This window comes from Bombus fervidus, chromosome 10 (assembly GCF_041682495.2).
Source record: "Bombus fervidus isolate BK054 chromosome 10, iyBomFerv1, whole genome shotgun sequence".
Lineage (NCBI taxonomy): Eukaryota > Metazoa > Arthropoda > Insecta > Hymenoptera > Apidae > Bombus > Bombus fervidus.
The window spans coordinates 9,170,986-9,183,806 of record NC_091526.1 but is presented as its reverse complement, the minus strand read 5'-3'; the positions used below and the strand labels follow the sequence as shown (position 1 = coordinate 9,183,806).

Below are 12,821 nucleotides of genomic sequence, written 5' to 3'. Positions count from 1 at the left end.
AATGTATCGTTAACTTTTGATCAAATTATTGGCACATCGAATTGGGAAAAATAAGTTTTAGAAATATATATGCTTGAGCGTTCAATCGAAAATTGGATAGGTTCGGAGTATCGCTATAAACGAGATAATCCGATAGTATATCCGAAACCATATCTCAATCCGGCAATAAATATTCATGACAACGAGCAATTCGTTTTATAATTTTTCACGAGTTGAGCCAGGATTGATTTTTAAAGAGGAGCGTAAAATACGTAACGAATTAATGGCGGTTGCATATAGTGATTAACTGACGTGAAACGTCATTGATTATCCTGTGTTAATCGACCAATTTTTATCGGATTCTTGACAATTTATGGAAATAGGTTGGATCGGTTCGTGATCATGCGCCAGGTGTCAAATTTTTTTCCTACTTTCTTTTCCAATATTTTATACCGAAAGAACGATAATTCCTTGCGAAGCGAGAATAATATTATTCGAAATAATGGGAACTGATTTTTTGTACATTTTGATAAAGCACCGTTGTGAAACAAAAAATGGATCGATCGTATATTTCTTAAATTGTCGAATAATATTTTTGCCAATGCAGAAAGTACCTGTCGAAATATTTTCTAAACGTGCTGCTCACGCAGTACAATGCGATCGGATTAATGCAGCTATTGGTAAATGCCAGACAGAAGCTAAGAATCCGGAAATAATGCCAAAATGTGTTGTAATCCTGTTGGGCGGTTGGGTGGATGTAAAACCATAGCATAAACACGTGTTGCGGGAAGAAGCATACTGCGAAAACGATCACGAACGCCATCACCATTTTCGCCACCTTTTTACGAGCTTTCACCTGCTTCAGCTGTAATCAAACGAGTTTCAAAGTGATACAAAATATATTGCTCGTGTATTTCAAAAGTGACGATACTCAAAAAAGTTTTTTAGAAAGCGTAAGAAATTATTTCAAAGCTTACGAGATATAATTTATTAGACAAATAATTGTAGCAAGTAGAATAAACTCTAAGAAAGAAATTTATTTCATGAAAATTATCATATTAATATTATTCGATGGAATATTATTTTTGTGATTTCTCGTAACGTTCTTCCAATATGGAAATTAATTGTTTCTAATTGTGACACTTCTGAAATTCGAGTACGATATTATTAAAGAATATGGCCCCTTCTTTTATATTCTTTCTCGTCGAATAAATTTTTTTTATAACCGAAAACTTCGCGTCTAGACTTTGCTAGAACTTTACTGGATCGAGTAAATATTTCTTGGCAACTTTAAACGAGTCCCCTGGTTGCGTATTAAGCTTCAAGTTCGTGAAACGCGAAGATTGACGATAGGAATCAATGAAAGTTCGGCCTGTGTTCACAGCCGAGTTGATATTTATCGAGTTTAATAAGACTTCTAGCTGTTGTACTGAATGGCGTATGTAAATTAAAGCGTGTCGCTTATCTCTGAAATATTTGAAGAGGTGTATGTTTGAATATATTTGTCCTCAGTTGAGCATGAAAACTTTGAAAGAAGATAACTTCGATCACTATCACATCCTCGTGTTTGCTGGAGATTTATTTTTTTTTTTTTTTTTATATATATATATATAACTTTCTTATTACATTTTGTTCATTGTATGGTATATTTCAACGTTTTGCGTAAATCGAGGAGTTCATTTCGAAAACTACCATTGCAAATTTTTCTCTCTTTGCAGTTTAACTATGAGCTCTTCGACCATTCACTTCCAAATATAAGAGATGGTCACTTTTATCGTCCACCATTGAAACTTGTTTTCCACTCACCTGACACTGCATTTCGCCAGGAATATTCCTAGTACTGTGAATCAAATGTCTGGCCATAAGAATGTAGAAGAAAGCAATAATACTAAGCGGCACAGCGTAGTATATGAAGAACCGACAGACCAAAATCGTCTTCGGGTAATTCGGTCCAAATTCCGCAGGATACGGGTAGCAGGCCTTTAAATTGAACACCATATAACTAATGTAAAAATCTTCCCTCGAATCGATCAGATGAATGCAAATTATTTGGACGATACAGTGGAACAGCAGTCGTGTGATGATGCCGAGCAAGGGAAATTGGAAAGGAATAAATTGATGGCGAGAAAAATCGTGTTCGTCGATCGATCGTTGAAGCACGAACGATAAAATTAATTATCTTACGGATGCTAGTCGAACTCACTTGAAAGGTTACGTTGGTGTTCACTTTGAAAACCCTGATGTAGGAGAAGGAACTCGGGATGGCGCACATAATGGCTAATACCCAAATCAAGGAAGCGACGATCACCGTGAAACGCGTTGCTCGTCTTCCTGTACCTTGAACAGTAAAAGTCGAAAACGACTGATTTCATCGATCACATCTGTATTCATATTCGCTCGAGTATTTCTTTTCATGGCGCACTGCGGATACCATAGAATATCTTTCTTTCCAAGAGCAAACGAAATTCGCGTATTTCACTTTATATAAATTCCTTTGGTATCCGTGGTGCGCACATAGTTCCACCCACGGAATATTAAATTGCGGCGTAAAATGCGGAAAACGTTCTCAGTACGAGACGAGAATCTTGTAAAAAATGTATGTGTTATCAAAATCGACTATGAAACTTTGTTTAACTTCGATTATCCTTATTTCCGTATTCCACTATTTTTATACATTTATACATTTATTATTTGAATTGAATTAAACGAAAAATTGTTATTCCTACTTGAAGTATTTTTGATCTTGACGTATTTTAATATTTTTTTACTGTTCTTCGGTGTTTTCGTACAGAGAAATTGTACAATATTTTCCTTGGATATTTTGTACGTGTATCTGTTCGTGATCCGGTGACATTTACAAATGTCTTCTGATGAATATTATTATAATATATCATATTAGAATAGATAGAATAGCCGCTTAAGCTTTCGAACGTTTTCCGTGCTCTTGCTTTTCATCGCGAAGATCTCTATTTCAGAATGATAGGAAAATGGAAAATCGAAGCTCGTACCAGAGGCGTGGAGCTTTCTCATCGGATCGACGATAGCGAAGAATCTGTCCGCGGATAGTGCCGTTAAAGTGAAGACAGAGACTCCGATGGAGATATCCTTGGCGCACTCGGAAACCTTGCAGAGCACGAGTCCAAAAGGCCAAGAATCCACAATATATACGGTGAAAGTGAATGGTACGCACGTAAGAATCACCTGCAGCGCAATATCGAATCATTGTATCAGAAAAGAATCGTCAATGACGATTTTATTCGAACGATAGTCTTCAAGCTGAATAAAATTTCGACTGACTAAGGAAAGAATTCATTGAGACTCTTCATTGTGCACCGATAAGTCTCTCTTTCTTTGAAATGAAAACAGAAAATATTTGAAGAAGGAAAGGAATCTCAGCTTAACGAGAACTGTCTCTAATAGCTAGGGTCAGTTGAATCAACCAAACATTCTAAAATTGAATCTTGAATTTTTCATAGAATAATAGAGTAGACTCGTTGTCTTTATGTTATGAGGTACTATTAATCTTTGTTATGTTAATGAAAGAATGAGAAAATATCAAAAACGAGAAAATAATTCGAATAACCCTAGAGAGTTAGACTCGGGTAGAGTTGCCTGAGTCAACGAGGAGATATTTATTATATGAGAATTAATCGAATGAGCGATAAAACATTGTGATAATTACAACTGAGAATATTAACATCGACGATTTTCCTTTTGATCTTTCGATGGCTGAAAGCTATATGCTCGTAGAAAACTAGGGTCGTCGATCTGTCAATATACACGATATTTGCCACAAAGGAAGGTTTGAATAGTCTGTTTTCAAGCGTACATCGCTTAAATATTGTCTGTAACTAAATTTGCGAATTGCGCAAGTCAGTAAGAAAAATTGAACAAGTTTTACTCGTCGCTGTATTCGAACATTTTTCTGACTCAAACATGACGAACATTTTGTTCAACTCTGAGCGTACATATAGTTTGAGAAGCAACGATCGCGCGAAGACAGTTTAAGAGATGAACCTTTTAGGAAACTACGTCATGGAGAAGGGAAATATCTGAGTGCACATCGAAGGGAGGAATCCCATCGTAAAGAAAAAGGGACTGATCGTTTTCACGAGCAAAGAATTTTAGGGATGGTAAAACATTGATAATAAATCTAGAATAAGAATAAACACGTGCCAAGAGATCTCCGAGCGCCAACGAAAAGACATAAATATTGGGAACGTTCCTCATGTTACTGTGGCGCAGTATGGTGAGCGCGAGCACGCCATTTCCTGTAAGCCCGATCACAAGAATCAGTAGAAAGACGATTGGCACGAAGTATGTTTCCGGTCGATCTTCATACGGCGTGTACTTTTCTTCCGCGTTTGTTTGCTTTTCGATGCTCGTATAATGTGTAGTCGAGGCGATCCCGAAAGTGTCCTTGAGGACGTTCGAGACGGACGGTGTGGTCCATGAGGTCGAAGATAAGAGCGAAGACGGGGAAACCGTAGTCCGAGCCATGAACACTTTCGATTTCGTTCTTCCTTTGGACAAAGACAGTGTGGTCCCCTATGTTGCGGAAACGAATCGTCGTGGTTCACATCTTAATCGTGGTTTCCAGTGGCCAACAGCCGTAAACGCTTCGGCTCAGCTTCCTTTCTCAAATCTTTGTGCCCTGGAAATTGTAAAAGAAGTTCGCGTTAGTGAAAGTTTCTCTGCAAATAGAGCGGAACACGGAGGTAAATGGGGAAATGATCCCCGTGGGTATGGAAACGACTGGTTCCAAGGAAATTGCACGTTGGAAATACGTGTTTTTCGGAATGCCTGAGAGCTAAAGTGCCTCTTCTAGGGAAATGCTATGGGAACAGGATAAGGAAGATGAATTTTACGTATATGTTAAGGAAATGTTATCTACATTTATTTGTTTTGCATTCGACATTCCATTGATACGAGAGGATAATGCTGCCTTTCATAGTAATTTATTGATTTATTCTATTTGTCAACGGGGATGAACTCTATGATATCAAATACGTGGTAGTAAAGTAGCCGTTGCAATATTTGCAAAGGGAAACAAATCTCAATTTAGATTACGTATTCGTTGATTCTGTCCATCAAAACATGAATTTACATAAAGATCCGCGGTCTAAGGCAATTTGAACATCGCTCGCCGTTTATATGGAGATAATGCCTCATCCGAAAGTACGCGAATCTCTCGGATAGTCATGAATGGAGAATTTTGAAAGAGATGCATCTCTGCGTATCAGTTACGGTAGAATAACGTTCAGTTCAATAAAATTCATTCAGAATATCTCGGAACCAAGACATGTTTGAATATTTGTATATCTCGGAACATAGAACATGTGAAAAGTCGAGTAATCGAGAATAGCCAAAATTTAGTTAGAATTATCAGAACTTTAATTATTGCACTTATGGAGTTTTATGACAATTATGGATTTTTATCTATTTTCAAGCTGAGCTAACAGTATATGTATAAGAGGATGACAACGAGATGACGACATTCTTGCGGCACTTTAACAAGCAACTCGAAACGACTTGGATACCATGGGCCAAGAGCGGTCTAATGAGATTTCCGCTGCTTATACCTTCACCTACGCTATATAAAACCGCCATCAATAAAAATTCACGATTCACGGAAAGAAAGAGAATATAAAAGAGTGCATTTCTGTCGCGTGAGAAACGTTAACGGCGGTGCTGGGTGATCTCGTTAACTCGTGGATTTTCGTGGTATTACTTTTTTCTATCGTGCCTGCATGATTCCACCGTAACGAGTTGCTTAGATGCTTGCAATTCCACCGATATCGCTTCCGGTAGCAGAGTTTCCAGCTAACGATATTTCTCTTCGCTTTCACCAAATGTTTCAGTTCGTCTTAATCCTTAACGAAGTCAATGTGGAGGTTTCATCAGAAAGGAGAACCTCGAAATTTCTTAATTCCGTAGAAAACAATAGCAATTGTGCGTTACTAAATTCCTACACAAGTAGGTACAGTATCGTAGAAAATATGAGTAGGAGGAGCTTGAGCGAAACTTTGGTTGTTAATAGCAACGATAGTGGATGTGTCGCTATGTTTCCTATACATTTTGTGTTGCAAAAGCACCAAGATTATAGGAATTTAGAGGAGATTATCCGGTCAAAGACGACTATATGGAGATATCCTCAACGTAGAGGAAGGAAATAATAATGACCCGAAAAATAATAAAATAAAATAAAGTAAAAAATTACATCTGTACTTCAAAGCTATCTATTTACATCTTTAAAGGGTCTAGTATCTACCATGTAACCGATAGATAGACTAAAAAAAAGAAATTTATAAGAATCACTACTCTTATCGTTGTTACACGAAAGAATCTCACTTTAAGATATTTAACCAATTTCCTGGCAATAAAAACAATGATTGGAACGAAAATGTCCTAAAGGATGTAACACAATCGAAGGATATTCAAAGGAATTGTGCGAACATTTTTAGCGCTTAATTTAATCAAGTAGGCGCCGACATAAATCCAGGCGAGCGCATTCTCGCGAATGTCGTGGTAAAAGAAATACACTCGAGTATTTCAGGCACTTTGCTATAGGCAAGGGTCTTTTGTGAGCTGCATAATAGTAAAAGCATACTTGATTATTGGCGTCCCTCGATTCACGAAAGACAATGCAAGCTCGTGTTTACACACGAACATGTACACAATCCTCTAGCAAAGGAATTTAAGCAAATTTATGCTTGCAAAGGATAGTTCGCGCGAATTTACGATTTATCGCCTCTCGAGTGCAATTGATATCGTTCCAAGGTGGCCATTGTTGACTCGTTACATTCTCGAAATTTCTCTCCCGATTTTATCGCCTTAACAATGTGTACGTTGGCAATAATGCACATTTTTTTTTAAAAGAAACGTCGTTGGGGCCAATTTATCTGACGTCATTCAGCTTTGAGACAGTTTACGATAGGAGTAGTAGGTGAAATACAATTCAGCAAAATACAATTCAGGTTGTAAAGCGTTAAGTAGGGTCGCTAATTGATCTAACTGCAATTAAGGCCGTACGTAAGAATCTGCCCCAGATTTTAAAAATTTATATCATCGTCAGTAGTTCAACGACGTGTCATAAAGTCGGACTTTTCAATATAGAAATTATTCGAAAATATTATTCTGTTTTTAAATAAATAAATTTTTTGGAAATAGAATTCTGAGAATAGAAGTAGAACTCCAGAAGATTTCACTCACTTGGACTCTATTTGTTGGAAGGAAGTTTTATTTAATATCCGACTAACTGAACTTTTGTCGATTGAATTCACTTATCTACTATTTTACCCACTTGAGATATTGTCGTATTCAGAGCGGATGAACACAAGGTATAATGAAACTGTTCAAACTCTGAATCATACCTTAAACTCCGAGTGTCTCGTTTAATTCAACGGAGAGCCGGTAAACCGATCTCCGGCTACTTTAATCATCCAACAATTTCACGCTGGGATTCGCTCGAACGCCGCTATCTTTCCCGGTTGACGCGGAATCTCATTCGAAGATGGAAGAACCTTCATCCGTGTGAAACAGCAGTCAAACAGTGTATCAACAGGGTGGTAAATCAAAGCTTTCGAAAGTGACTCTTGTCGATATAGTCACAATTTACAATGTTACGCACAGACAACATAAACATTTGTCTCGAATGGAATTTCGTTCTTCATTAGAACAAATTTAATAGATAGAGTCACGAAAATTCCCACCTGGAGCTTGTTAACTGTTTTTTAACATACACCTAGCCCTTTTGTACGTTTTATAGTACTTTTCCAATTGATAGAAAAGATCCATGCGATTGCATCGTTATTGTGATATCATTCCTCGTAAATTGATATTACCAAAATCCTTACCTCTGCAAAGAAAGAAACGTAAATTTCAGCTCTCATTCATTTTATGATCGCTCTATATTTTTACTCGTGGTGTACGTATACGCGTGAACCTTGAAGCGAGATACAGTTTAGCCAAACGAATTTGACGAGACGTGTCTGGAAAAGGAAAAATAATTTAATAAAAGCCGGTTGACTATAAACCCTTTTATAACACGGTTTCAATCACAAGCTGGCCAGATTGGATACCACGTTACAATGGTATATATTCCCGATGATGACCCGTTACCACGACCGGACCCATACGCGAGAAGACAGAGCTAGCACCTCGTAAATCGAAGCCCAAGACATTTAGGATCATTAAATGAGGCTAAGTGCGATAGCGGCCGTGATAGGATTAAACAGGATATATACAGTGGCTTGGTTATCGAAAGCTTGTGTATAACGCGTGTTCACATTTTTCATGAATTAATATGTAACGAAGCGGAGAGATCATTCGGTATCTCGTAATTTTGGCAGAAGTACATCATACACACTGACGAAATATGATTGCATAGAGAAGAGAATCGGCTAACTTCGAAAAAAGTTTCGTGTACGTTTTGAGCGGAATTGCAAAACTTTAAGAATGTAATATAATAGAAAACTACAATAACGGGGACAAAGAATCTTTTTTTCAAACTACTTTTACGTGGAAAAATAAATTACGATCGTTATTCGATGGTTAAGTACTCAACAATCTGGCGAGCCGTAAGTATTCGCATAAAAAATAACGAGATGAAACTCCAGGAATATGAAGGTACGGGAATGCGTGAAGAAAACGTTCGTTTAATCAATTTACTAGCGTCCGTGGCAGCTGTTACTAAAAGCCTGTTGTTCAAACTAGCAACGTGAATAGAAATTACATTCTAAAACGGGTAAAATACTTCTGGACAATCTCTCTCTCTCTCTTCCTTTCTCTTTTTCTTTCTTCCTCTTTCTCTCTATCTCTATTTTTCAATTCACGGCTGCAGTTAATAAAATTCTGCATAGATACAGTTTCTCAGGTTGATGTGATTCACGCTTGGAAATATCGATTTCGTTCGTTCGAGAATGTAACAGGCTTTTTCGTGCGTAAATTGAACTAGGAAGCTTTGTGGAACGTGCTACATACGTTGGTGGAATATCATTAGCGTCATTAAGCTTCGATTATCGATTTTCAAGTTGGTTGGCGTCGCAGCGTCATTGCCCAGGGCATAAAAATTTTGCTTAATCGATACAAACGCGCCTATTTGTTTTAAAAGAGGAACTAATAGAGAATTTTTATTTCTCGAGCTTTCTCTACATTGCAATTTAACTTTGTTACGGTTTAAATTTTAGACAATTGAATTTTATTTTAACTTCAACCTAGAAAAAAGAACTTTCAATTATTTAGAAAAATTATTAAAGTACATTGAAACGGGGACGCGCTTATCGATAATAATTCCTCTATCACTTTCGATAAATTTTCTAATAATAGAGAAATATAGTTTGGGCGAAGAGCGGTCAAAATAACAGAGCAAAATTCATTTTCATCGAATGATCGAATATTCGAATCCTTACACAAAGAACAACGCAGAAGTTGAGGATTTAGAATTATCACGATCGTCGTGAAGCACGCGAGTTAACTTTCAATTGAATAATTTTGCAGAGCAAAGATAGAACTCGATTAAGAAAATAATTTACATCGTTGCTATTGATTCGTTGAATTGATATTTTCAATTTTTCCGGTATCACCTGAACACAAGTTAATTGCCATGGAAATCTTCACAGCGCCACATTTTCTGGATATTTTGATAATTAATTGCTCGTGTATCATTTAAAACGGCACGTGTAGAATGCGTTGCACGATACCACGCGTGTTACCTAACAGGTTTTGATAAAACCCGGTGAAAATCGATTAATTACTGCGGCGGAAAATTCTGAAAACGTTGCATTGCACCGCTCCACTTCGTTTCATGGTTCTCCATACAGGCACAAATGAAATGATCAAACTACGATTCTTTCCAATACCAGCGAAATGATGCACGTACGTCCCGCTGATGTAACAATACACGTTGTTATTTCGCAGGGGTTTTGTTATTACGTGGTTCTTTTATGCCAGATACAATACCCGGGAGTTGTAAAATTATTTCAAAGGCGCGAGTTACGAAAATTGAATTGGATTACACGTGGTTGGTATGGATGAGAGCAGATTGCGAGAAAAAACTCGGATTTCGTATCGAGATTAGGAACGTTTTAACGGCTTCCGATGATCGTTTTCCTTCGTGGAAGAAGAATCGTGAAATCGCATGGGGACTACTAATTGGAGCGTTGGCAAAATAATCATGCATCGGACACATGGTCGAATGGAGGCAACGTTATTCGTTTCATTTGCACTTGCTAAATTTGTAAATAATTGCTAGTTCCAGACAACCAGCCAAATCGATTGGCAAAATCCTTGATTCCTTTCTTGCTGTTAAAATAGTTAAAAAATAGTACTGTTTTAAATATTATATTAAGTGTAAACGCACAAAGTAAATGGTCACTAACCATGGAGATTGGAAACACGAATAAAGATGAAATAGAAAAGAAATAATCTTATTTTCCCAGCGACTGTATAATTCCAAATCATCAGAGAAGATTACACTTTTCAATCAATATTCGATTAAAAGAGACTTCATTTTGAAGACTTATTCACAATCGAGTTTATTGCTCGCTGCATTATTGTTCTTGTCGGGCACAATAAAAGTAAATAAGATGTCGAAGAATGCGATGTGAAAGCAATTTTCTTCCGTACAGAATAATTTAGCGACCTAGTGCTATTAGCCAATTGACAAGTTGCAAATTGTAGATGTATTTTTTACAATTTCACAGTTGACGTGATATAAGATAATTGCATAACGTGTAATTTCGAAAATTTACATTTAAAATTATAATTTACTATTATCGACCACTTTTAAAGTATCATTAGTTCCATTGTGCAAGGTGGACAGCTCCTATTACCCAAACCAGTAAAACGAAATAGAGAGGATTAACTGGCGAACCTTTTTCATCGGAACTACTCGATTATCCGAAATCCCATGGTCCCTGCTCGGACAAATGAGATTCCACTGTATTACCTACCTTTATAGTCGGACGATATGCGTATGCAACAAAATTTCGTATCTATGGTCGGCAGGATATATGAAGATAAGAGCAGCATGGGAGAACCGAGATTATTTTACAGACTCGGCTTCTATGAAATTGCAGTATAAGAAAGAAAAGGAGAAGGTAATCCAGTCTTCGAGTATTTACAGTCTTCGAGTGTCCACTCTCTCTCTCTCTTGGGTACAATGAATCGCCTGTTTCATTGCTAAACGGCACTGTCAGCGCTTTTGTCTTCCGTCTGACTAATATCGGTTTCTACTACTAATCTCACCCAACTTTACTGATATGCATTGTACGTTTGAACGTTTGAACTCTGAATTCTGATCTCTAATTATTCATCGTATTAGGATAATTGTAATAAATGGATAAATTGATTACAGTGTGTATAAAATTTAACAAATTGAATTCTTCCATCATTGTCTGAGAGAACTGTAATTGCCATATCATTTGGAACGCTTTAAAACTCTGAACTCGTGCAAATTTTTCTGCAGCTTAATAATTCTGTTGAATGAATGGTGCTTCTTTGACCGGACTGATTATAATTACCGTGGCGCAGCTGTTTTTAATCTTCTATATTTTAATTCTTTTATCTGAAGCTTGATTGCAGAAAAAATCCAGAAATTCTGGGATTTCGAATACAGTTGTTTCAATTTGTCATCAGGTAACATGTTTATATATCTCGGGCACGTAATTCAAAATTGTAATATAAAATAATTTTTATTCAAACGACTGTATTATTCTTTTTTCAAAAAAAGAAAAAAAAACGAGACAGGCCTGTAAAATTATTTCTCTATGATTTTATAACACATAAATTATTAATGTCCAGATGTTTTATATTAAGGATAAAAATGTTGAGTGATTCGTGACAACACAACGTCCGAATATTTTGAATATTATATCGAAAAAAGAGAGGTTTACAGGAAATTGAGAAAGATGTTGGTCCTTTTAAACTGAAAAATGTCACGATATTTGGTCGTCAAGCGTCAACGCCATTCATCGCACGCAAGTGCAATTTTTTCAATCCATCAATCCTTTCACGATTGACGCGTTCACTGTAAAAGTAGATGATAAAATGGAGTTCCGAGGACGTTAAACAAATTTAATCCTAGTAAGACGACGATGTCTTTTCGAAAGAATCACAAAAGATTCGGAGTTACCACGTCGTTAAAATAAACAATTTGATTTGAGGAATTATGTCGATAGGCTTAAAGTCGAACTAACCTAAGCCTCTTAACTCCTCTTACGAGCTTGGCTATGCTACACCATAACGAGGAGAAGGATTAGTTAGGTCCGTTCGACTTTTGCTTTGTATTCGTCGGACAATGAACTAGTATGTAATATGTAACATATATAGAAACATCTTGGCAGTATGTTTTTCGAGAAATCGAATAAGCCGCTCCAATAATTCTGTCTGGTTATCCCTCAGCAAATATCATTTCTATCGTTGATAAATTGTGATTGATTTTAAACGTCTCATTTTCTCAACCAGTTTATCAAAATTTGATTGAACATCGTTGACATTGTAGAATCTTTAAGCGAAAATGGAAAGCTCGAAACTTAATGAAACGTGTGGGGGAATGGTACATCGAATTAAATTTCTTATTGCAGTGGTATTTACGTACCTTTAACAATGGGCGAAGGAAACGCGAGCGAAATGAGTTTACGGTTTAGCATCGCGACGGGGGTAAATTAAAAACGCCATCTCTACATCCGAGGAAGTTACGTTGCAACAAAAGTTACAAGCAAATTCTACGCTTTCTGGCTTAATTAATATATTCCAAATTGTACAAAGAGCTAACAAGAAAGTCACGTGAATACGGAACACTGGTTTTTCGTTTAATTAAAATGTCTCGAAAGACTCGTTCG

General features: G+C 36.8%; 1 protein-coding gene across 4 annotated transcripts in view; it reads right to left on the bottom strand.

The window, feature by feature from the left end:
• LOC139991745 (neuropeptide CCHamide-1 receptor-like) overlaps window positions 1-12,821 on the bottom strand; it is a 39,729-nt gene that overhangs the window by 1,722 nt on the left and 25,186 nt on the right. For all 4 annotated transcript variants that reach the window (XM_072012095.1, XM_072012092.1, XM_072012094.1 and 1 more), the window contains 5 exons: window positions 4,156-4,633; window positions 2,988-3,180; window positions 2,183-2,316; window positions 1,786-1,959; window positions 594-844 (listed from right to left, as the gene is read on the bottom strand). In XM_072012095.1, the coding sequence (XP_071868196.1) occupies window positions 594-844; window positions 1,786-1,959; window positions 2,183-2,316; window positions 2,988-3,180; window positions 4,156-4,479 (1,076 nt within the window). In that variant the 5' untranslated portion in view covers window positions 4,480-4,633. The remainder of the gene's footprint in view (window positions 1-593; window positions 845-1,785; window positions 1,960-2,182; window positions 2,317-2,987; window positions 3,181-4,155; window positions 4,634-12,821) is intronic.